Source organism: Sebastes umbrosus, chromosome 2, assembly GCF_015220745.1.
Source record: "Sebastes umbrosus isolate fSebUmb1 chromosome 2, fSebUmb1.pri, whole genome shotgun sequence".
NCBI lineage: Eukaryota > Metazoa > Chordata > Actinopteri > Perciformes > Sebastidae > Sebastes > Sebastes umbrosus.
Genome location: NC_051270.1, coordinates 38839751 through 38863868, shown reverse-complemented (window position 1 = coordinate 38863868; position 24118 = coordinate 38839751). Strand labels below are relative to the sequence as shown.

Here is a 24118-nt window from a genome sequence, read left to right as displayed (position 1 = left end):
GGTTTCCTCAGGAGGGTGGCTGGCGTCTCCCTTAGAGATAGGGTAAGAAGCTCAGTCATCCGTGAGGGACTCGGAGTAGAGTCCTTGCTCCTTTGCGTCGAAAGGAGCCAGTTGAGGTGGTTCAGGCATCTAGCACGGATGCCTCCTGGGCGCCTCCCTTGGGAGGTGTTCCAGGCACGACCAGCTGGGAGGAGACCACGGGGAAGACCCAGGACTAGGTGGAGAGATTATATCTCTACTCTGGCCTGGGAACGCCTCAGGATCCCCCAGTCAGAGCTGGTTAATGTGACCCGGGAAAGGGAAGTTTGGGGTCCCCTGCTGGAGCTGTTGCCCCCGCGACCCGATCCCGGATAAGCGGTTGAAGATGGATGGAGTTACTGTGGGGCATTGTCACAATACATGTATTTTATTAGGATCCAAGAGTTTTTTTATATAGTTTATTAAGCTTGATTATTAGGAGAATTTTCTTAATACATAAATGAGCACTTCTTTCTAAAATAGCTTGTGGGTCCATGAAAAACGTTTACTTTTTTCCAGGGTTTTTGTAAAACATTACTTTAGCCTGTTTGTATAATATGAGAAACCCTCTGTTACAGATTGCTTAGTTATATGTGTTATTTAGATATATCTTATTTAATATTTATATACAAGTAGGCACATTAGAATATTGACTCATTGTAGAGAAACAAGTGGGATGTCAAGCACAAAGGATTAGTTTACTTTTTAAAAACATATGCATTTGTTTTCAACTGTATGGCAAACAAACCACCATAGTTAGGCAAGCTCCAAATCATTTCAGCATTATTTTATTTGATAATATATTTACATCATAAACCCTCAATATGTGTCCTTGTCGTGATGTGTTTTCACTATACATATTACAATTAACGCCATGACATTAACTTTTATATAACTTAACATTGTATATATATATATATATATATATATATATGGAAAAGTTAGAAGGAAAAGTTTTGTTTCATCATTGGAGGTTACAAGATTCGTATTTCTTCATATGTTCTTAGTATTTTTATCATGGATTAACCCACAAGAAAAGATTATATTCATTTTAAATTGTATTTTTATGTAGAGTTTTTCCCAGACAGTGTTTTGTTTCATTGGGGCCATGTTGTTGGTGTCTTCCACAGAACCCCACCTGTGTTGTGATTAGTTCTTTGTTTTTAGACACGCCCACAGAACCCCACCTGTGTTGTGATTGGTTTCTTGTTTTCAGACACGCCCACATAACCCCACCTGTGTTGTGATTGGTTCCTTGTTTTTAGACACGCCCACAGAAACCCATATGTTGGCCTATATATTCGAGATTCTCTCAGCAGGAGCCCACTTTCTTGTTTTTTAACGAGAGAGTACAATCTCCTTTGCGGACCACTCAGAGGATTCTACGAAGTTTGATCTCCAAGCCAGTTCCTTTTGGTGTGAAGGTGAGTTTTTTTGTATTTAATTTAATATCCATTTAGGCTACTTATAAAACAGCATCTGGTCAATAATGTTGCAGTGGGTGTTTTTCGGTTTATGAAGTGGTTTTAAGTCAAATCTTGGTTGATTGTAACTGTATACTTTAATCAAACTAAGAATTTAAGTAATCAGACATCTGAATCAGTTATAGAAACATAGAGTAAAGAAAATGTTACATATATATCTGTACATAGTACGGACCAAACTCTTTATGTTGTCTGTTGATGGAGCAGCTGTATAGCCTGGCACTGATCCAGCCAAACTCCATCCAGAAAACAAGCTTTTTAAAAGTTGCTTTTGTCTGATCAGATAAAGCATGAATTCAGACTATATGGCGTTATGATATAGGTATTTCGGCATAGTTTTGATTTGTTTTCAACAAAGTCGCTGTATTTATGCTTATATGACGCTATGTTAAGTGTTGATGGAACAGCTAATTTTACAATGTTAGCACAGACTCCATTCAGAAAACAAGCAATCTAAAAGTTGCAAACAAACAAAGCACAGATTTTGTGTTTGACAAATCATGGTCTTGTTATGTCGGCATTACATCTTTACATCAGCACATCTGCCAAATTTCATAGATGTAGGGGAATTCGCAGCAAGGGGCTACATTTTTCCTACTTGTTAGAATGAACCACTGACACGCCCCCTAGAAAGAGCAACAGTCAATGGGGTTTAGGTATCGATTGCTCTAAACAGTTTTCACTATAAACAATGATAATGGCTCACCTATAGCCCATTAACTGGTGCAATAATGTGTAAATGAGCTCTGATGTGAAGTACCAAAACGGGTTTGATGATAATAACCCACCTATGGCCCATTAACTGGTGCAAGAATGTGTAAATGTGCTCTGATGTAAAGTACCAACACTGGTACTGATTCAGCTATTTTACCATTAAACAGTTTTAGATGTAGTTATATATGTAATTATTGCAAGTATTGTAGAGTAAAATTGTCGTTATTAATCAATAGTGCTTATATATTTTCAGATGCCGCGTAAAAGATCCTTTCGTCGATCTGAGGCAGCGAAGCGGAGAAGAGCTGAGCAGTTGACAGCGAAGCGGAGCAGTGCTGAGCAGTTGACGAAGGATTTTTTTGTGGCGAATGGACCCCCGCAGGATGGCGATATTGGTGGTATGTAGCAAGTTCTTTCTTTTCTACATTATGTGTTAAGGTGTATATTGTTGCATTATTTCCTAGGATGGTGCATAATTATTTTGTTTACATAAACGATGCTGTGTTAAGCTTCATTCATTCATTGTGTTTATCAATAGTTTGCAGCACTGGATATCGCCATAGAGCGGGAAAATGGCCAATTTCCTCCTTTACTGGACGACAACACAAGTTGGTCATTCCTCCTGAGTCTCCAGACAAGAAGGTATTATTGGTATTAGAGTTAATGAACACAGGATAATTAGGATAATTTGTGATTATTATTCTAAAAATATCCTTTCTGTTGTTCCAGTTTGTCCTTCTTGTTGGATGCTCCCATCTACGAGCCATTGCAGACGGTTACGTGGAGATGCCAGAGGGGCTTTCTTTTGGTGTCATGTCGACGCCGGGGGCCTGTGCAGCTGAGTTGCGGACGGAGGTGCTGAATGCTGTTGTCCCGCGAACACCTGATGTCGTCTGTCTTTTGGCCCCCAGCAACGACCTCACAGCGAGCCGAACCATCGACGAGGCAGGGGTCGATTTTGACAAGCTCCTGAGAAGTGTCTGCAATCGATGGCCTCAGGTATTCTATCTTTGGTATTAAAATGAATGTTTTGTATTAGTTGTTAATGAGTATGACGTTTGAGTAATGAACATCTTTTTTAAAACAGGTGGTGGTGTTGGACTTCCCTCCAAGGTTGAATGTAGCTGTCGATCTGCAGGACCACCTGAGGCAAGAGTATCATCGTGTGGCTGCACGTGCAGGTATGTTTAAAGAAAGAGTTTAAGTACAGTTACAAGTTGAATAAGTTGTATACTCCTGGGCAATCTATTTGAATAAATGTTAATTTTCCATATTAGTTGTTATGGTTTCATGCAAACTACTTAAAAAACAAATTCACCTTTTCTGGATTACACATTTTTTTGTTAACAATATTCATATTGTTTCCATAATATTTATTATGATTAATATAACTTACATGATATTCATTAGGGTTATGTAAATATCTAAAAACATATAATTTCAATAAGTTTCATTGTAGTTTGGTAATAAATTGAAAACACAGTGTCAAAATATAAAATTTCTGTAATTGATGACGTTTCTTATTTTTTTGAAGGTGTCAAGTACGTCTCTACTGCGGAGCATTTTCCTGTGCACAACCGTAACCTGTGGGGCCCAGACAACGTAAGTATATATGTTGTGACATGGCAAATGCATAAGTTTGATGTACACTTGTTTGTCGTTGATATAAGTTCAAATCATACAGATGCATATTGATTGTAAGATAATTGTGTTTAATTACTTTTAAATTACTTATTTTGCAGGTTCATTTGAGTGACAGTGAGGGAATGGACGTCTTGACGCAGCTGTTCTGGATTGCTGCTTATCTGCACCTGGAGACGCCTGCGCCGCAGCCACAGGTTGCTCCCAAGACATCACCGCCTGCCAGACGATTCTCTCCAAAGGTGGTTGTGAAGGGAGAGGTCGCCGTGCCACGGCCGTGTCAAACGGACGAAGAAGGATATACGACTGTTAGTTACAGCAGGAAGGTAAGATGATGCACACTGTAATAAAATTATTGAGATTGTTTGGAAAAAGTGATATTTAATATGATATCTGAATACTAATTATGTTAATTGTCATTGCAGAGGCAGCGGTCTGGGGAACCTAAGCAGTCCCATGGAGCATCCAAGAGGAGGATTGTTCAGCAACAGGTTTGTTATGTTTGTATTATGCTTTAACTATTGGGATATGTTTATTGATTGTTTGATATGGATTGCCATTTGACAAGAGAAAAATGTCAACGATAGTTTTCTGCTATTTTGTTTGAAGGTGTTGAAGGAGTGTTCCATCCCACTGACACGTGCCAGGTTTAGCTGTGAGATCTTGACTGTGATGGATGCCTTTGTTCCATCACATCTTCCGAGTCCCGCGGAGTGCACAACAGCTGTTCCAAAGGGACAAATGGTAATTTGCATTTATCTTTGTATTAGTTGAGGCCCTATATCTAAGTGTATTTTTCTTCCTGAAATACTGTAAATTAATAAGCCTGAACTGCTTATGTTTGTCAAATGGAACATGCCTCAAATCTTGTTTTTCTTACATTAGAAACCACGAGTGAAACTTCGGCAGAAAGCAGCTTCTTCCAAGAGGAGACTGGCAGAGGCACAGGTTCGTCTTTGTTTTGAAAGCAATTTTAAACTTATTCTGAGATTTGGGTAATGGAAAGTATATATTTTGTTTATTCAACTATTTTATGGTTTAGTACATAATAGTCAATCAGTGATAAAATACATTGTTTTTAATGCAGTTCTTTCCCTGTTCTTTTTTTTTTTATAGCTGGACGCAGCCCCCTTGGTTGAGGACGTCTCTCCGAAATCTAAACGTGCCAAGGCTGTGATCGTGGATGTGAAGGCAGAGGTTGGTGCTCTTTGTTTTTTGTTAATGAGCCTATGTCATTGTTATTGCAGTATAAATTACAATAGAAAACCCTTCAGTGTTATAATAATATATATAAATAGTTTTACTTTGTAATAATCGTCAAACACAGAAAAAATACATGATATTAAAGGCTGTTTTTTTCGCTGCGTTTTTTATAGGTTGTGGATGTCTCTCCACAGGCGTCACCTTCCAAGGCTGTGCCAGTGGTTGTGGAAGCAGAGGGTCATCGTGTGTCCCCAAGAACTGCAAAAGGTCAGACTGATGTCAGAGTTTCAAAAGGTGTTGAAGTGAGAAATTGCTTCATCCCTTTAACTCGCTTAAAGATTCAACTTGCTGGTGAAAATAATGTAGTATAATGTAGTTTCCATCAAGGAGATGTTCACTTTGGTGACAATGCAGGAAGGCAATGTGTAGCAATGTCTTTGGCAGCTATGATCATGCATGAAGAGAAAAATGTTGTGACGTGGACTTCTCAACAACTGGACAAAGTTGTGGTTTCAGGGAACCATTTGTACTCTTTCTTGGACACACGAAAGATGATATCTGATAAATCCAATGCTAGATTTCTCATGATAACTGACTTGCCAGAAAAATGCACATTCAGAAAACGTCCATATGGCTTGCAATACAGTGAACCTATAGCTGGAGATTTGCATGTTCTGGAAGGAAGTCTTCTCACCCAGGGATTTGCTTATAGCTTAAGTGATGGCCTGAAGAAAGTATTTGCATCACACGATCGCTGTTTCTTTACAGCACATGGGAAGACGTGTGCTATTTTTTGTCAAGATGGACAGTATATTGTTTTTGACTCACATCCACGAAACACATTCGGCATGACCACCGATTCTGGCAAAAGTAGTGTTTTCTACTGCCCCACAGTAGATGCTGTGTGTGCCCTTATCTACAGTTGGACTCCTTGCAAACTAGCAGTCACAGACATGAGGCCAATTAGCCTCATCTAACAACACACCTACATTCAAGTTTGAATCTGCTGCTGGTGTAGTTGATGTCAGTGATGATGTCTGTTGTGTTGACAATTCTGTTATTGGATTCCCAATGACAGGCTTTCAATTTAATGTGTTATCCAAAGAAGTTTCTCAGACATTGTGCAATCAGTTAAATGTTGAGTTTGAAAAACAAGGTGAGGTACCCTCTGGATACGGTGCTTTGGGTGAGCCATGCACTACAGACAAAATTGTAAGTGATGGAAATTGTTTTTTTAGGGCTCTGTCACAGGTGGTGTGTGGCAACCAGAAACCCCATCGCAAATTTAGGCTTGCTATTGTGAAGCATATGGAGGCAAATTAATTGTTGTTTGGTAGTTTGATAAGAAGGGACTCGTTGACAGATTATATCAACAAGTCCAGAATGAATTTTGTTGGTAGCTGGGCAACTGAGGTGGAAATCCAGGCTGCAGCAAACCTTCTGGGTGTAGATATCTACACACACTCTAGTGGCAAGTGGTTGAAATACAGATGTATGGGCAAGCAAGTTTCTGAGCAGGGAATTTACTTACTGCATCATAATCATAATCATTATGAATCAGTTGTGTGTGTGAAACACCATTCAGGTTGCTATAATCTGTGTACGATTCAAGAACAGCTCAATACAACTCAAATGCAAACCAGGAGTGATAGTATTGAAATGTTTGACCTGAGTGAATCTGAAGGTTCAGACAGAAAGAGTCTACATTTAGTAACAAAGACGTCTACTGTTGACCAGGATTCTAAGTATATTCGTACAAAGAAACGTTTGACTTCTAAGATGCACTATAAACGTGATGCATCTAACAAGGAGAAGCGACAAACTGCTTTAGGTAAAAGATATTATGATAGTGAAGCATACAGTTTGAAGTTGAGGGAAAACAGTAAAGAGAAATATGTTGTAAATGAGAAACATAAATTGGCTAAACGTAAAGCAAGCGTCCACAAATATGCTATTAATGAGAAGCACAGATTATCATTGAAAAGAGCTAATAGGCGGAAATCTATTGAAATCAAAGAGAGTAAGAAATGCTTTGACTTTGTGTTGAGACAGTTTCAGGAAAAGGTAAGAAGTGGTCCGGACTATGTATGTTGCGTTTGTCATAGGTTGCTTTTCCAGCACCAAGTACAAATTTGTAACAAGAATAGTTACTTGCAGCAGAAGGAGAGTTCTTTGGTAGCCAAGAAGTGTATCACAGAAGATTATTTGCACAAGTGTGATCATTGTGATGCAAGTTGTTAGAATCATCAAGAGTTCAGTTATGGATTTGTCATTGTTGCAATGTTAAGTTGCGTCGAGGTGAAATGCCAGCAGAGAGCATTGTTAATAACTTGCATATGTATCCTATTCCTCCAGAGCTGAGTTGTCTTAATAGTTTAGAACAGCATCTGATTGCCTTACACATTCCTTTTATGAAGATGTTGGCCTTGCCTAAAGGTGCACAAAACGGCGTTCATGGACCAGTCACTTGTGTTCCATCCAATATTGTTAGCATAACGGATGTTTTACCAAGAACTGACGCAGATGTATCTCTCATGCGTGTGAAGTTGAAACGCAAATTGACATATAAAGGACACTACGAATATCTATATGTCAATATAGATCATGTTAGACAAGTACATGTACTTACAGAAGACCAATCCATATTATGCAGATATAGCATTCAATAATGATTGGCTAAATGATTTTGAACAAGACAACGATGAAGCTATGCATGTGGATGCTGAAGGGGAGGCAAGTGCTGAAGCAGACAATTTACATGATCGCCAATCACATGGCATGTTCATGGATAGACTTAGGGCAGGAGATATTAGATCACTTTGACAACAATTTAAATGTTGCACCTGCTGGGGGTAACAACCCTGTTCAAGTCCTCCAAGATAAAACTAATGAGGCAAAAAGTTTCCCAACTTTTTTCCCAATGGGAAGTCCAACATATCATGTCTTCCGTAACAATAGATTGACTTTGTCACGCTATGTTAATAATTGAATCTTGAATGCTGATAGCAGGTTTGGTACAAATTTGGAATATATTTTCTACGCCCAATACATGAGTGAAGTGGATCAGGTTTCATCCAACATTTCAATAGCTTTATGCAAGGGGCATAATTGGAATAATACTTCTAAAATCTCAGCTGCCATGCTGAATAACAACCAGTCTGCAACAATTCTTTCAGAATGATGAGGGATATAGGTTTATGAAGCCTATTCGAGGCACCCCTGCTTTTTGGTCTGGGATCCAAAAGGATTTGTTTGCAATGGTTAGACAGATTGGTCTGCCTACTTTCTTCTGTTCTTTCTCATCAGCTGACATGAGATGGGGGAATTTCTTAAGTTGTATGTTGCATCAATAGGGTAGAATTGAGAATCCTGAAGATTTAGACTGGGCAGCCAAATGTGATCTTTTGCGACGCAACCCTGTTACTGCTGCTCGCATGTTTGACTATAGATGGCATACCTTTTTGAAGGATGTCATATTTTCACCTAGTCAACCAATAGGGAAAGTGGTAGATTATTTCTATCGTGTTGAGTTTCAGCAGAGAGGGAGTCCTCACATTCACGCAATTTTCTGGATAGAAAACAGCCCTCAAGTTGATAGACAGAGTGATGAGGATGTAGTTACATTTGTTGACAAATATATCACATGTGAACTACCACATGATGATGAGGAACTTCGTGAAATAGTCTCAACTGTACAAATGCATAGCAGGAGACATTCAAAGACGTGCAGGAAGAAGAATACGGTATGCCGATTCAATTTCCCAAGACCACCTAGTGAGCGCACATTTATTCCCAGAGTCAGTGATGCAGATGCTGCAGGGAAAACTTGTGATTGTACAGATAATACATGTTCTTGTTCTGTAAAACATGAGAAATTGACAGATAAATTGACCAAAGAGCAGGCTAGTAAAATAATGTCTTCAGTTAAATGTGCATTAACAGATGAAAAATCTGCCTTTACTTCAGTGTCAAAGTTGTTTGACAGTCTAGGTATTGACCAACACAAGTTTGAATCAGCATATGAATGCATAGTTAAGAAATCTGAGGTTGTGTTGAAACGTCAAGTTACCGATGTGTGGGTAAATCCATACAACAAATACCTGCTTAAGGCTTGGAATGCAAACACGGACATACAATATATTGTAGACGCATAGGACATACATATCCAAAGCTGAACGTCAGATGGGATTATTGTTAAGTAATGCTCAGAATGAGGCTAAGCAAGGTAATACAGATGCCAAAGCCACTTTGAAAAAGTTGGGCAGTGTGTATTTACACAACCGTGATGTGTGTGCACAAGAGGCAGTATATAGGGTAACAAATATGCATCTCAAGGAATGTTCTCGTAAGGTTATGTTTATACCTAAAGGAGACAATTGTACACGTTTGAGTTTGCCTCTGAAGGTACTTCAGCAGAAAGCACAGACAAAGGACCTCAGTGAGCAGGATATGTGGATGACGAGTCATGTTGATCGTTATAAAGCCAGGCCAGAGGAGAACATCTTCAATGAGATGTGTTTAGCTACATTTGTGTTAGAATATCGAGTTTTAGCCAAGACAGAGAAGGCGACAGCAAAAATCCAACTGGGGAAGGATTTAGGTTTTGTTAGGAAGAGGACGAGGACACAGCCAGCAGTTGTGCGATATGCACGCTTCAAACCAGACTCCGACTCTGAGAAATACTTCCAAAGCATTTTGCAACTTTTCCTACCTTATCGTTTGGATGTTGACTTGAAACCAACAGCCTATCAAACTTTTGAACAATATTATCATAACGGTCAGTGTACATTTAATGGCATTGTTGAAAATGTTAAGGCTGTAGTTGATGTCAACAGGCAAAAGTATGAAAAGGAAGGCGAAGACATTGTTCATGCTGAGAATGTATTCAATGGAACAGGTGGTCTTGAAGATGCATGGTGTGAAATGTGCCCTGAGCAACAGCTAGAGCAGTTGGAATGTGCACAGGAAATTTGAGAGCAACCAAAAGTGGATAATGAACATGTTGATGTTATTCCAGACTTGGCCGTGAGTAGTGATAAGTTCAATCAGTATGAGGCACATGTTAATGTTATGCCCAGATCTGATGCACTAAATCTACTCCGATCTCTCAATGACAAGCAAAGGGATGTTTTTTATCAAGTTAGACAGTGGTGCCTTCAAAAAGTCAGTGGCCAGAAGCCAGAACCTTTCCGTGTATTTATTACAGGAGGTGCTGGGACAGGCAAGACACATCTGATTAAGGCTATTCACTATGAAGCAACTAGGTTGCTGTCACAAGTAGCGAGTGCACCAGATAGAGTCACTATGTTGTTGACTGCTCCAACTGGGATTGCTGCATTTAATTTAGGAGCTGGCACAATCCACAGCACTTTCTCTATAGGAATAGATGTGAAACTACCACACACGCCATTAGGGGAGGAAAAAGTCAATACCGTACGTGCTTCTTTATCTGATTTGCAGATATTTGTAATTGACGAGATTTCCATGGTAGACCATAACTTGCTGGCTTATGTTCATGGTAGACTTAGACAGATTAAGCAGACTGGTGACCATTCACCTTTTGGTAAGGTATGCATAATAGCAGTAGGAGACTTCTTCCAACTGAGCCCAGTAAGGGGAAAGCCATTGTATTTGGAGAATACTCCCATTGATTTGTGGAATGTCAATTTTGCTGTTGTTGAGTTGACAACTATTGTTCGTCAGCAAAATTCTACCTTCGCAGAATTTCTCAACAGGTTGCGTACACATGCTAAGGGCACATTGCTTCAAGCTAGTGATGTTGACTTGCTGAGAAAATGTGAAACTGGGGAAGGCTCTTCTGCATTGCATATTTTTCCCAACAAATGCACAAGTGGATGAGCACAATGTCAAACAGTTGAATGTGTGCTGCCCAGACTTCATTTGTCTAGAGGCTCAAGACTTTGAGAAAAGTAAATCAACAGGACGTCTAGAGCTGAAAAGGGGGCACTTCTCAAAGGTGTACAATTCTTGTTTACCCCAAAAATTGATGTTAGGAAAGGGTGCACGTGGGATGTTGGTGAAGAACATCGATGTGTCTGATGGATTGGTTAATGGAGTTTGTGGGGTTGTAGTCGACCTTGTCACAAATGTTAAAAATACCGTTGCCAGCACTGTGTTAGTGCACTTTGATGAGGAAAATGTAGGACGAAAAAGAAGGCAGTGTAAACAAGTACCTAGTGAAAATAGGTTTGCTACTCCAATTTATATGGAGACAGACAGGGTTAGCAGTAAGGGAGGCTCACGTAGGCAATTCCCATTAAAATTAGCATGTGCTTGCACAGTACACAAAGTGCAGGGTTTAACTGTTGAGGAAGCTGTGGTTTCGCTTAAGAAGATTTTTGCTGCAGGTCAGGCATATGTTGCTTTAAGCCGTGTCAAAAGACTAACTGTGTTAAATCACAAGTCCCTAACCCACCTGCAGGCATGGTATAGAATGCACACTTGACTAAACCACTCCCCCGTAGGTTATATAAGTCTGCCCTCCAGGCCTGAACCCTCCCTTTTCCCTCCAAACAATTCCAGGCAGAACAAAGAGAGAGTGATGTGAGTTTAATGTGGCTTTTGTGCCTTTATAATTTATTTGGTTGAAATGAGATATATATTGTTTGAAAGTTAACAGATTGTTTTGTGTTATGTTAGATACCTGAGTTTAATATGTGAAGGAGAAAAGGCAAATTCCAGATTGTGGATGCATAAAGATGTAAGTTAAAATGAATTGACTTATTAATTGTAATCTGTATTATATTTGAGATTTATAATATCATCTGTTAATGTCCTTTCTTAATAGAAAAAATCATCCACCAACTGCCATCCAACTTCACACCTTGACTTTAATAAATTGTTGGAACGGCTCCCTGGATCCTGTGTTTAAATGTGCACCACATTAGATGTTTTATGAACCAACACCACCACAAGCAACATAGCTTCTTCAAACTGGGTTGACCATCCAAGATTTTGCAGAGAAAGCAATTTACTGCAAAGACAACATTCACAGTTCCATTACACAAATGGCAAAATTTATTTCCTCTGCTAATACGCTAGCAAACAAAGGTCAATTATTGACAGCATTCCTAGTCAATGTGCAAAGTTTACATGGACATTTGCCTGACTTAAGAGTTTCAGTCATATAGTGTCAGTTGTATTGCAGTGACAGAAACTTGGCTACCTGCAAGTGTACCAAATAGCCAAACTGATATTGAAAATTATACTTTCCATAGCGCTCCACGTTGCTATGCATACAACACAGACAACACTACTTTGAAATCATTCAAAGAAATGCAACATGGAGGTGTTGGCATTTATTGTCTGGAACATTTGGAGTACAAAATCATTGCTACACCAAATGTTAATCTTGAATGCATATACTGTCATTTCATCAGAGAAGACATGATTGTAGCGGTGCTTTACCGGCCACCAACATATCCACTGTCTTTATTCAAAAAGAATGTGAAACAGCTGTGCAACATTCTGCATTCGACATCTGACAATGTTGTAATTTTGGGAGACTTCAACCACGACGAACTGAAGTCATTGTCAATGTCAACTTTCATGGCAAGTTTAGGATACATGCAGACAGTCACAGAACCCACTACAGAATGTGGAACAATGATTGATCATGTCTACATAAAACACACAAGCCATTATAATAGTGACACACAGGTTGTGCCTGTTTATTTCAGTACACATGAAGCCATTCATTGTACTTTTAACAAACAAGAGGAACACATGACTGACCTTTAACTTAGGATAGGGAGAGGTAATTTTGGTATTTGTGTATTGACAGTTGAAATAGGGAGAGGTGACATGCAAATGTTAATTTGATCCCTATTGAGTTGATACATGACTGTTGTCTGGATTTTTAATCCGCAACTTCTTAAAGCAATAAACTCAAGGTAATATCATTTTGGTTATGTATTGACGGCTGAGATAGGGAGAGGTGACATGCAAATGTTATTATCTTGATCCCTATTGAGTTGATACCTGACTGTTGTCTGGATTTTTAATCCGCAACTTCTTAAAGCAATAATCTCAAGGTACAATCTTTTTGGTTATGTATTGACAATGAGATGGGGAGAGATCTCACGACCATCCCTGTTGAGTTGATGCGTTACATTTGTTTTGCATTACACACTTCAACAACTAACTAATTACCTACTGCATGTTTCCATACTGATTGTATAAACTCATAAAAATGCTTGTGCATGCACCTTTAAACAATGCATGTGTCATTCCAAACGACTAATATTCTGGAAATAACTACTGCCATTACTTATTTTACACTAAGGTACACATATGTTCACTTACTAACAATAAAACAAATACAGCTAGTCCAACTACAATCACATGGTGTGTAAGTATTCTTACAAATTAACACAACATCTACTTTATGTATTGTCCTGCATTACAATAGCTTATCTATAAGTGAAATTACTTCTGATCTCATGCCTATTGTGCATTCATTCTAAAATGATTCTAAAATGCTAAACATTGATGTAATGCAGGTTTTGCTTTTTCTAACAATTTAGCCACAGAAAGCAAAAGACACTGGTGATGGACTCTCTGTTTACAGAGATGGGGTTCAACTCCCTGCAGTGTCCTTGTTTATTGTTAAGGCTCATCCTACACTTCTAAAACATATGTGTCACATACAGCTAACTTCTTGTTGCAACTGTTAACAGTATAACTCACAATTTAAAAACATATGTCCACAAGCATGGATTCTTATTAAGCATGTCAATGAAGTTATTAGTTATACACAAACTAATTTAAAATAACAACCACTTGTAATCTACCTTGGTGTCATGGCTAGCTACCACTACATGTTAGACATTTAACTACATTACAATCATTCCTTACATTCACGGATGTAAATATTGTACAGCATTTTCATGTCTGTTTCAATACCTGTTTCCAGATATTACCCAATTTCAACTTCTTATCAAAAATCCTATATCTCTGTCTTGACCAAAATGACAATTTCATTAAGCACTTTGACGTGCTGCTCTGGATCCCGTTGCAACACACTGCTGTACAGTCAGCTTACAGACAGTCCAGTAGGTGGAATCACCATAACTCAATAATGGCAAGGATGATGTTTGTCACATAACGCTGACTTCCTGTTGCCAGAATGTGGCGCTATGACTATGAGCCAATATTGCCATGTAGATGTCCTCAGGCCTGAACTCTTATGAAGTAGGTCCATTTGGGGGTACCGTCGAGTTACAACAGTTTGTCATTTAATGGCGAATCATGTAAATTCTCCGCCACGCCACGCCACGTCAACACCGTTTCATGAAAACTCACGATTTGAGCAACTTTTCATCACAAAGGTCTTAAGATACTACTGACCAAAATTGAAGTTGATCGGGTTAAATCTCTAGGACTAGTTCGTAAAAGTATGCATAAAATACATAAATTATATGAAAAACACAAAATTCAAGATGTCCGACTTCCGGATGGGCGGAGCTAATGAAACCCAATTAGGAATATGTTTCCAAGAATGAGTGGGATATGCATACCAAATTTCATGAATATAGGAACAACTTTGACCAAACTACGACCTTCCACGAGTTAGGGGGCGCTATAGAGCCGGATAAACTTGCTGAACTAAATCGCTGTACGTTCACGTAAAGTTTACAGGTGTCCATCTTTTTGACAACTTTCATGAGTTTTCGAGTATACCAAGGGCGTCAAAGGCATGTTCAAAGGCTAAAAGACATAAGGGGGCGCTAGGGAGCCGACATGCCACGCCCACGCAAAATTTCACCCCTTAATCGAAGAAATTATGCGTTTGGATGTGCGTGTAAAGTTTCATGAATTTTTGTGCATCCTAAAGTCCTCAAACATGTGTTCGTAAATTTAAAAAAAACGCAGGAAGTCCAAGGTGGCTGACTTCCTGTTTGCCGAAAAAATCAAAAAAATATTTAATCCAGGTATGAGGGCGTGAGCAATAACATACTTGAATTTCGTGTAGATCGAAGAAACTTTCTCTGAAAAAGTGCCTACATTAGGGGGCGCTATCTCGCCCCCTGGAGACACCCGAGCCGGGTCACTCCAGAACATTGAATTTCCCACCAGTTCTGACGCATATTCCACTTTTGGTGAGTTTTTGGGGATGGCTAAGGTCCCAAAAAGGCAATCTCCCAGCGGAAAAAGAATAATCCTTAGAAAAACAATAGGTTTCCTTGCACTTCGTGCCAGGACACCGTTGGGGTCCTGGCACTTTCGTGCTCGGGCCCTAATTATATTGAATAGTATGATTTAATGTACATTAAACCACCTCTGGGCACCGCTCTTTGAAACAAAGAGGAGTTATATACTGGAAAAACAAAGTTTGGAAACTTGTGTTTGGTGGATTACTTCTCTGTTGTTAGAATGCTAATGGTCATTGTATTTTACATTGTTGGAAAGCCTGTTTATTTACCTTCGCAATGATGTCCAACTTGTAAGGATCATGCATTTGTGGGATGAGCAGCACAGCTGATTATGTGGGTAGCGCCCAAGAAAAATTTGCCAAAATGCTCCATCAATGGTAAACAGTGTATTCTCATATTGCAGGAAGCCTGCAATGACTGCCCTTCACCGTCAGGCCCGTTTGCGCTGGTGTCGACAACACAGACAATGGAACCTGAACATGTGGGGGAATGTCATGTTCAGTGATGAGTCCAGGTTCTGTCTGCCAAAGTTGGATGGCAGGGTCAAAGTATGGAGACGACGCGGAGAACGCTTTGCTGATTGTTGCACCGATGGAGTAACAGCTTTTGGTGGGGGCAGCGTCATGGTGTGTGTGGGGGGGGGGCATCTCCCTCACATATCTCCACAATCTGGGACCTAACTTCATCCTCCAAGATGACAACGCTCGCCCCCACAGAGCCAGGGTTATCACAGACAACCTCCACAATGTGGGAGTAGAGAGAATGGAACAGCCTGCCAAGAGTCCAGACCTCAACCCAATTCAACACTTGTAGGATCAGGTTGGGCGTGCTGTACGTGTTAGAGTGACCAACACAACCTCGTTGGCTGACCTGCAACGAATCCTGGTTGAGGAATGGAACGCCATCCCACAGCAACGTGTGACCAGGTTGGTGACCAGCATGAGGAGGAGGTGCCAGGCTGTGGCTGCGTATGGATCTTCCACCGCTACTGAGGCTCATGACGGTGTATTAAATGAATAAAGTGTAAAATTGCCAATATGTCTTGTTTGTTCCTTGTTACTGATAGAGAGTTCAATCCTCCAATCCACCAAACAACTCAAAACAAGAGTCAACACCAACAGGAGAATACACTGTTTACCATTGGCAGAGCGTTTTGGCAAATTTTTCTTGGCCGTTACCCACATAATCAGCTGTGCTGCTCATCCCACAAATGCATGATCCTTACAAGTTGGACATCATTCCGAAGGTAAATAAACAGGCTTTCCAACGATGTAAAATACAATGCCAATTAGCCTTGTAACAACAGAGAAATAATCGACCAAACACAAGTTTCCGAACTTTGTTTTTCCAGTTTATATTAGACAGCAAGTGAACATTTTGAACTTTGAACTTTGTGTTGGAAGCAGAAAAAAATGGCAAGGGCCAGCTAGTGCTGGCTACACGACCGGGTCAGAGCCTCTCCAGAACTGCAGCTCTTGTGGGATGTTCCCGGTCTGCAGTGGTCAGGACCTACCGAAAAGTGGTCCAAGGAAGGAAAACCGGTGAACAGGTGACAGAGTCAGACCCGAGGCTCATTGATGCACGTGGGGAGCGAAGGCTGGCCCGTGTTGTCTGATCTAATAGAAGAGCTACTGGAGCTCAAACTGCTGAAAAAGTTAATGCTGGTTCTGATAGAGAGGTGTCAGAACACACAGTGAGCAGCAGGTTGTTGCGTATGGGGCTGCGTAGCCACAGACCGGTCAGGGTGACCATGCTGACCTAATGTTATGGCTGATCGGTGTACACTCACCGGCTACTTTATTAGGTACACCTTGCTAGTACCGGGTTGGACCCCCTTTTGCCTTCAGAACTGCCTTAATTCTTCGTAGCATAGATTCAACAAGGTGTTGGAAACATTCCTCAGAGATTTTGGTCCATATTGACTTGATAGCATCACGCAGTTGCTGCAGATTTGTCGGCTCTACAGCTCATCTACATCTCAATCCAATAGAGCACCTTTGGGATGTGGTGGAACGGGAGATTCGCATCATGGTCAACAACAATACTCAGGTAGGCCGTGGCGTTTAAACGATGCTCAGTTGGTACTAAGAGGCCCAAAGTGTGCCAGGAAAATATCCCCCACACCATTACACCACCACCACCAGCCTGAACCGTTGATACAAGGCAGGATGGATCCATGCTTTCATGTTGTTTACGCCAAATTCTGACCCTACCATCTGAATGTTGCAGCTGAAATCGAGACTCATCAGTCCAGGCAACGTTTTTCCAATCTTCTATTGTCCAATTTTGGTGAGCCGGTGCGAATTGTAGCCTCAGTTTCCTGTTCTTAGCTGACAGGAGTGGCACCCGGTGTGGTCTTCTGCTGATGTAGCCCATCTGCTTCAAGGTTGGACATGTTGTGCGTTCAGAGATGGTATTCTGCATACCTTGGTTGTAATGAGTGGTTATTTGAGTTACTGTTGCCTTCTATCATCTCGAACCACTCTGCCCATTCTCCTCTGACATCAACAAGGCATTTCCGTCCACACAACTGCCGCTCACTGGATATGTTCTCTTTTTCGGACCATTCTCTGTAAACCCTAGAGATGGTTGTGCGTGAAAATCCCAGTAGATCAGCAGTTTTTGAAATACTCAGACCAGCCCGTCTGGCACCAACAACCATGCCACGTTCAAAGTCACTTAAATCCCCTTTCTTCCCCATTCTGATGCTCGGTTTGAACTTCAGCAAGTCATCTTCACCACGTCTAGATGACGTAATGCATTAAGTTCCTGCCATGTGTTTGGCTGATTAGCTATTTGTGTTAACAAGCAATTGAACAGGTGTGCCTAATAAAGTGGCCGGTGAGTGTATATTATAACCAAAGCTTTGCATCGAATTTAACAATTATTTTGACAATATTTCATAAAAATATGGGCTATAATGTTTAATGACAAAATAGTTGGTTCCATCCCTGAAACTAAAGGTAATTACTTGGTAAAAAACTAAAATCCCTCTCAGAAGAACTACGTAAATATCAATATCAGCTCATCTTCAAATCATCAAAGGCCCAGCAGGATGAGACGAGCGATGTCCTCACACACATGCACGATTCAAACGTCAGCAATGACAGACATCTCATATGATTGTATAAAAAAATGTTTATTTTCATATTCAGTGAAAAATCAAAACAGAAAATGTGGGTGCTACATTTGTATCAAATCGTGAAATGCTGAATGTGAACAAAGACAAACATAAGACACACCAGGACAGGAGCAGAGGGTCTGATGAATGACTCCATGTGTATCTGTACCAGAACTAAACACTTCCTGTACCTGACGTGGCTCTTGGCACGGACAGAATGAAGTACCTTTCAAACTGTTTCTGCATGTACTCTTGACAAGAAAAAAGAACTAAAGAAGACAGACGGCACGGATCTTAAAGAGCTCATCACCATGATTTCTAAAATGTCCCTGCAGCAACATGTTCCGATGAGGGACGATTCATTGGAGTTGCAGCTCAGCAGTCAACAGGACTCGTTGGTTCACTCAGACTGAACCAGTGCATCATCACATGGTCCTGCAGCCCTCACCAGTGTGTCTAAGGCCAGAAGAAGAAGAAGAAGAAGAGAGCCCTCTTGTGTTTATTACATCACAGCTCCTGCTTCAGATGGCTGGCGCTGTTCCCCTCCAAGTCAGGCTTCTTGCTCTCGGTCTTCTTCTTGCTGCTCTTCTTCTTCTTGGCGTTGGCTTCGTTCTGCTGCTTGTATTTGGGATCGTCCTTCTTGGCGCCCTTCCCGGGGAACACCTGTCCCTCCACGGTGACGTCGGCGCAGCGCTCCTGGGCCACGAGGAAGTCTTTGACCTCCCAGGCCATGCCGCCATCCCGCAGCATGAAGATCGCCCTGTTGGAGCCCACCACGAACCTGCAGGAGGACAGGTGGGTTGAAACGAGGGTACTGTTCATTACATCACACCTCCACTGGAATGCTGTATTACAACTTAATTAACCCTGATTCATCATTTGGGCTTTTTAATGTTTAGATCATTTGTGTTAAATTAGGGGTTTCTTAGAATAGTGGACTAGTCGACACCGTGCACAGCAATGCCTGTCCAAATGAGCCTTATTGGGAAATCATTTAGCAACACAAAACACTGACAGATATTGTCCAGAAACCCTCACAGCTAAATGCAGTACCTGTGAGGGTTCCTGGGCAATACATATATTTACATAAAGCAGCATATTTGTCCACTCCCATGTTGATAAGAGTATTAAATACTTGACAAATCTCCCTTTAAAGTACATTTTGAACAGATACCAAATGTGCGATTGCCCTAATTTTTTTCCAAAGCCTGAATCAAACCACTTTCACACTAGTGTTTCTTAGCCTGAATAACTTCCTTTCTCAGAGACTACCTAACTCTGTCTGCTGCGTATGCTTTCACTACCAGTGTCAGTGCGTTCAGTTGGACTCTGCCACCACAGTAACGGTGGCATCGCTCCAGTGTAGGCATGAACAATTTGAGGGGAAATATGTAACTGAAATTTTTCTGACTGAAATTGCAATTTGAATTATTATTATTATCTCCATGAATTAAACTCCAGGCCTGTATTGGTGGTCTGCATAGCATCAAACAAAGGCACGTTTGTGTTGTTATGATGTGATCAAGAGGTGGTCAAAGATTATCACAAGTTCCGTACTTCCGTACTGATGAAAGCTCAGCCGATTGATGAAGACCTTGTTGAAAGCTCCGGAGAAAAGCTAGTAAGTGTACTTTGAACAAGTAAACGTAGCCCTCTTAGACATGAATGGGATTGAATGTACAACATGAGGTCAGCTTGATGTTGTGTCAGTGCTTTGGCTCCAGTCAACAGCTGATATCATTTCTACACACCAGCAGATGTCACTGTGCTCACTGTGTTCAATGTGCTCCACAGCTTCAGCACAGACAGGAAGAAGAGAGCCCTGAAGCCTGATCAGGCTTCGTTCATGCACAACTACCAACTTTACTTCTAATAGTTGAGAGCCCTGTTCAAATTATTAGTTGAATAAAGGGATAGTTCAGGTGTTTTTGAAGTGGGGTTGTACGAGCTACTTATGCATAGTCAGTGTATTACCTTCTCTACTTGGACTTATATAGCGCTTTTCTAGTCTTCCGACCACTCAAAGCGCTTTACACTACATGTCAACATTCACCCATTCACACACACATTCATACACTGATGGCAGAGGCTACTAAGGTGCCAACTTTGCCCATCAGGATCTGATCTAAATACTCATTCACACACCGATGGCTATGCCTTCGGGAGCAATTTGGGGTTAAGTGTCTTGCTCAAGGACACATCGACATGTGACCTGGAGCAGCCGGGGATCGAACCACCGACCTTCCGATTGGTGGACAACCTGCTCCGCAGGCTTTACCTACAGTAGATGACGGTCGGCACGCCCCCAGTTAAGAGAAGCAGACAGGAGCACCAGCACAGGAGCAAAGCAACGTACTGCTGTGGACGGGGGGCAGCAGCTAAACGGATTGTAGACACCTAAAATAGTCTAGATTTTACCGCTTTACCTCGCCATCAGATGCATCATATCGACATTTTACCTCGCAGAATTGCTAATCTACCGTTGCCTCGATCAGTTAGTTTGTGATAAAGCTGAAGTAGGCGAGATTTGAGCAAACACGTTTAAAAATAAGTTATTTTTATAGAACGATGGCTATATCGTGACAGTAGTGCGTGAAACAGGTAACCTGAAAAAAAATCCTCTGTGTCCTCCGGTGCTCCTAACGGCATCTGCAAGATTTCACAGACCGGACAACAACAAGCAGTAAGAGCTGATCTGAGGTCTGCTGTCCATCTGCCGTCTATGAGAGCCGGCTGTCAATCACTCGCGAAACTCCGACCAAACGGTCAAACTAGGCAGCGCTGATCAAATATTCTGTTACTGTAATACCTATTTTCCTCCTCAAATGTTGTCAGAATCATCTTGGAGTGTACTGTTTAGCTGTAAAATGATAAAGTAAGTTTGTGACCCGGCAGCCATGTTGAGATGTCTTGAAGGAACACAGCACAGCCAATAGGAACGCTCTCTCTCTCTGAAATGACCTGTGATTGGTCAAAGTCTCCCGTCACAGGCTTAGATTTTTTAAAACCCTGAAAACAGAGCCATGAGGAGGTGCAGAAGTCTAGTTTTTCTCTCAAAACACTTGAATTACAATATGCTGAAAGGTTATTATGGTATTTTTGCCCAATGATGCCAGAAATATACTGCCTACTGAAGCTTTAAAAGGGTTAGTTTGGATTCACCACAGTCAATAACAATATACACAAACAAACTAACCGATCGAGGCAACGATAGACTAGCAACTCTGCGAGGTAAAATTACTGTTTTTAATCAAAGGAGTCTGGTGGCTTGAGAGAGAGCAAAGAAAACGACTTCTGATTGCCATCGGAAAGGGCTGTCTGACGGCGAGGTAAAGCGGTGAAAATATTCTAAATATAGCGTACACTTAAACTGGTATTTTTTTTTTTAGGTGTCTACAATCCGTTTTTATCTGCTGCCCCCGTCCAAAGCAGTACGTCGCTTTTCTCCGGTGCTGGTACTCCTGTCTGTTTCTCCAAACTGTGGGCGTGCTGACGGTCATCTACTGTAAGTAATACACTCACTATGGATAAGTAGCTCATACAACTCCACTTCAAAACACCCAAAACTATTCCTTTAATTGGTTAATCCAACTGACAGAAACTTCAACAATCATTCATTGCAGACCAAGCTGATAGTAAGTGTATCAACCCTCTTAAAAAGCAACTAAACAGAGTTGTTGTTAATGTTAAATGAGCTAAGAGGAGTTACTGTACCTCTGAATATCAAAGTTGGCGTTGAAGAGGCTGCCCTGCCACAAGCCTGTGATCTCCTCTGTCTCTTTCTCAGTAGGATCCCCCGTCACTGTAGCGAAAACCATCAGAGTCTTGCCCTTCTTGGACATCTTGAGCAGCTCTTCGGGCTTGGAGGGGTCCACCTTGGAGAAATCGATGGGAGGAGGAGACCTCTTGTGCTCTGGGAGGTCACCTTCCTCGATGTCATCGTCCTCCTGTGGAACAAAGAGGAGAAACAAGGCAAAAGTGAGCATTACATCCAACGTGCATCAGTAAATATATGCAGCAGTAAATATCGTCATCACAGTGAGACAAAACCTAACATTTTTTTTTTCCAACATTTCTTTTAGAGTAAACAGGCGACACACTGAACTGCAGGATGCAGAGTGACTTCACCACTGTGACCACCGAGAGGACCTCGTCACATATCATGTTGCTTTTTCACACATCAGCAGACTAATTTGTCTAATCTACGCAGATCTTTAGACTGTGGTGGAAACACAGACAACATTGGGCTGAAGGAACCTTATAGTTCCTTTAAAAGACCGGGGAACTACTTTTGGTGGAAACCTGGCTCTTGTGTCCTCTTGTAATACACCTGCCCTGGACACAGCCTGTCCCAACGTCTCCCCTCAGGTAGGCGCTGCAGAGCACTGTATGCCACACCAACCAGACACTTTCTACAGGCAATCACTCTGATTAACAGTCATATAGTGTCAATAACCCTGTAACACTAAAGCATCAACTGTACCTACAAATGATAAATCATCTATTTACAGTTTTTAATACACTGATGTCCAACATGTACATATTGTATCATCCATCTATGAATCCTGCACGCTGTATATACTGCATACAGACAGCATGCATGCATATACCGTCCATAACCACCCACTACATGTCTATTAGGTTATATCTAGTATATTCAGTATTTATTCCTCTGCACTGTTTCTATTTGTCTACAATGTACAGGACACCGTTGGATGGAAACACTGTATGTTGTTAGCTATTGTTGCTGTTTTAATACATATTTATATGGACTGAAATATGTAATAATACATACAACACTCACATGGGCACTTTTTTCTGCCCATGTACTCTTCCCGTTGACACGTCAAACTATGGGCTACATTTAGCTGACGATACTTCAATCAATGAGTTCTGGAGAACAGAACGACCGGCCGACTATAACTTTACATGTTATATAGTGATCTCTATAACTTTACATGTTATATAGTGATCTCTATAACTTTACATGTTATATAGTGATCTCTATAACTTTACATGTTATATAGTGATCTCTCTGCTACTAACGTTAGATCAACCACTCCAGGACCACTTCATCTCTCCCAGGTTAGCAACTAGCTCAAACACGGGGCTAATGACTGTTGATCAACTCTTACTGTTACCGCTGGTAGTGAGGAGTTGCATGTTCCTGATGATGCATGCTTAGTTATACTAGCTAGCTACACGGCTGGCTAGGCTAGGCTAGCTGCTAGCTAGCGGCTGACTGAACGGACGTGTCGTTACCTCCCACTGCTCCAGCAGCCGGGCCATATCTGCGTCATTGTAGTCTCGGATGTCCTTCTTTTTCTTGGGCTTATTGTTGCCGTCAGCCGCTAATATAGAAAGCAAACAAGAGCCCAGAAGGAGCAGAAGAAGCAGCACACATCTCAACCTGAAGTCAGACGCCATGTTTCCAGATGGAGCCTTCTCATTGGCTGAGGAGTGTGCCGGTCACAAGACGGGGAGGGGGGCGTGTCAGAGCTGTGAAGAGCCGACAGGAGGCACGCACACCACATGAGGGAATTTCAAAATAAAGCCAGCATGATTCAAAATTGAACTGTCTCTCTCTCTCTCTCTTTTTGTTGAAGTGGTTATATTTATTGTTAATCCCTCAAAATGTCTAAAAGATTTTTTTTTTTCTCTCCTTATATTTTACATTTTACATCCTTCTGATTGTGTATTTTGTACTCATATATGCAGCTAAAAACATTTGCCAGTTTTTTTTTGCTCATTTCTTTGGATCA

General features: G+C 41.0%; 2 protein-coding genes and 1 long non-coding RNA gene across 3 annotated transcripts; 2 read left to right on the top strand and 1 right to left on the bottom strand.

The window, feature by feature from the left end:
- The first annotated feature begins 2469 nt into the window (after window positions 1-2469).
- On the top strand, window positions 2470-4207 carry LOC119478961. The gene is made up of 6 exons (XM_037754062.1): window positions 2470-2614; window positions 2755-2858; window positions 2946-3215; window positions 3304-3397; window positions 3751-3818; window positions 3959-4207. Exons 1-6 carry the CDS (start codon window positions 2470-2472, stop codon window positions 4190-4192), a joined length of 915 nt encoding a protein of 304 aa, XP_037609990.1. The 3' UTR covers window positions 4193-4207.
- Window positions 4208-11476: 7269 nt separating this feature from the next.
- On the top strand, window positions 11477-11932 carry LOC119479206. Its single transcript, XR_005204635.1, has 2 exons — window positions 11477-11781; window positions 11869-11932. It is a non-coding gene; the product is annotated as an uncharacterized LOC119479206 (long non-coding RNA).
- Window positions 11933-18353: 6421 nt separating this feature from the next.
- mesd (mesoderm development LRP chaperone) lies at window positions 18354-23825 on the bottom strand. The gene is made up of 3 exons (XM_037757493.1): window positions 23619-23825; window positions 22071-22303; window positions 18354-19137 (listed from the first exon to the last, which is right to left on the bottom strand). The coding sequence occupies exons 1-3, from the start codon at window positions 23781-23783 to the stop codon at window positions 18864-18866; spliced, it is 672 nt and encodes a 223-aa protein (XP_037613421.1). The 5' UTR covers window positions 23784-23825; the 3' UTR covers window positions 18354-18863.
- Window positions 23826-24118: the final 293 nt, after the last annotated feature.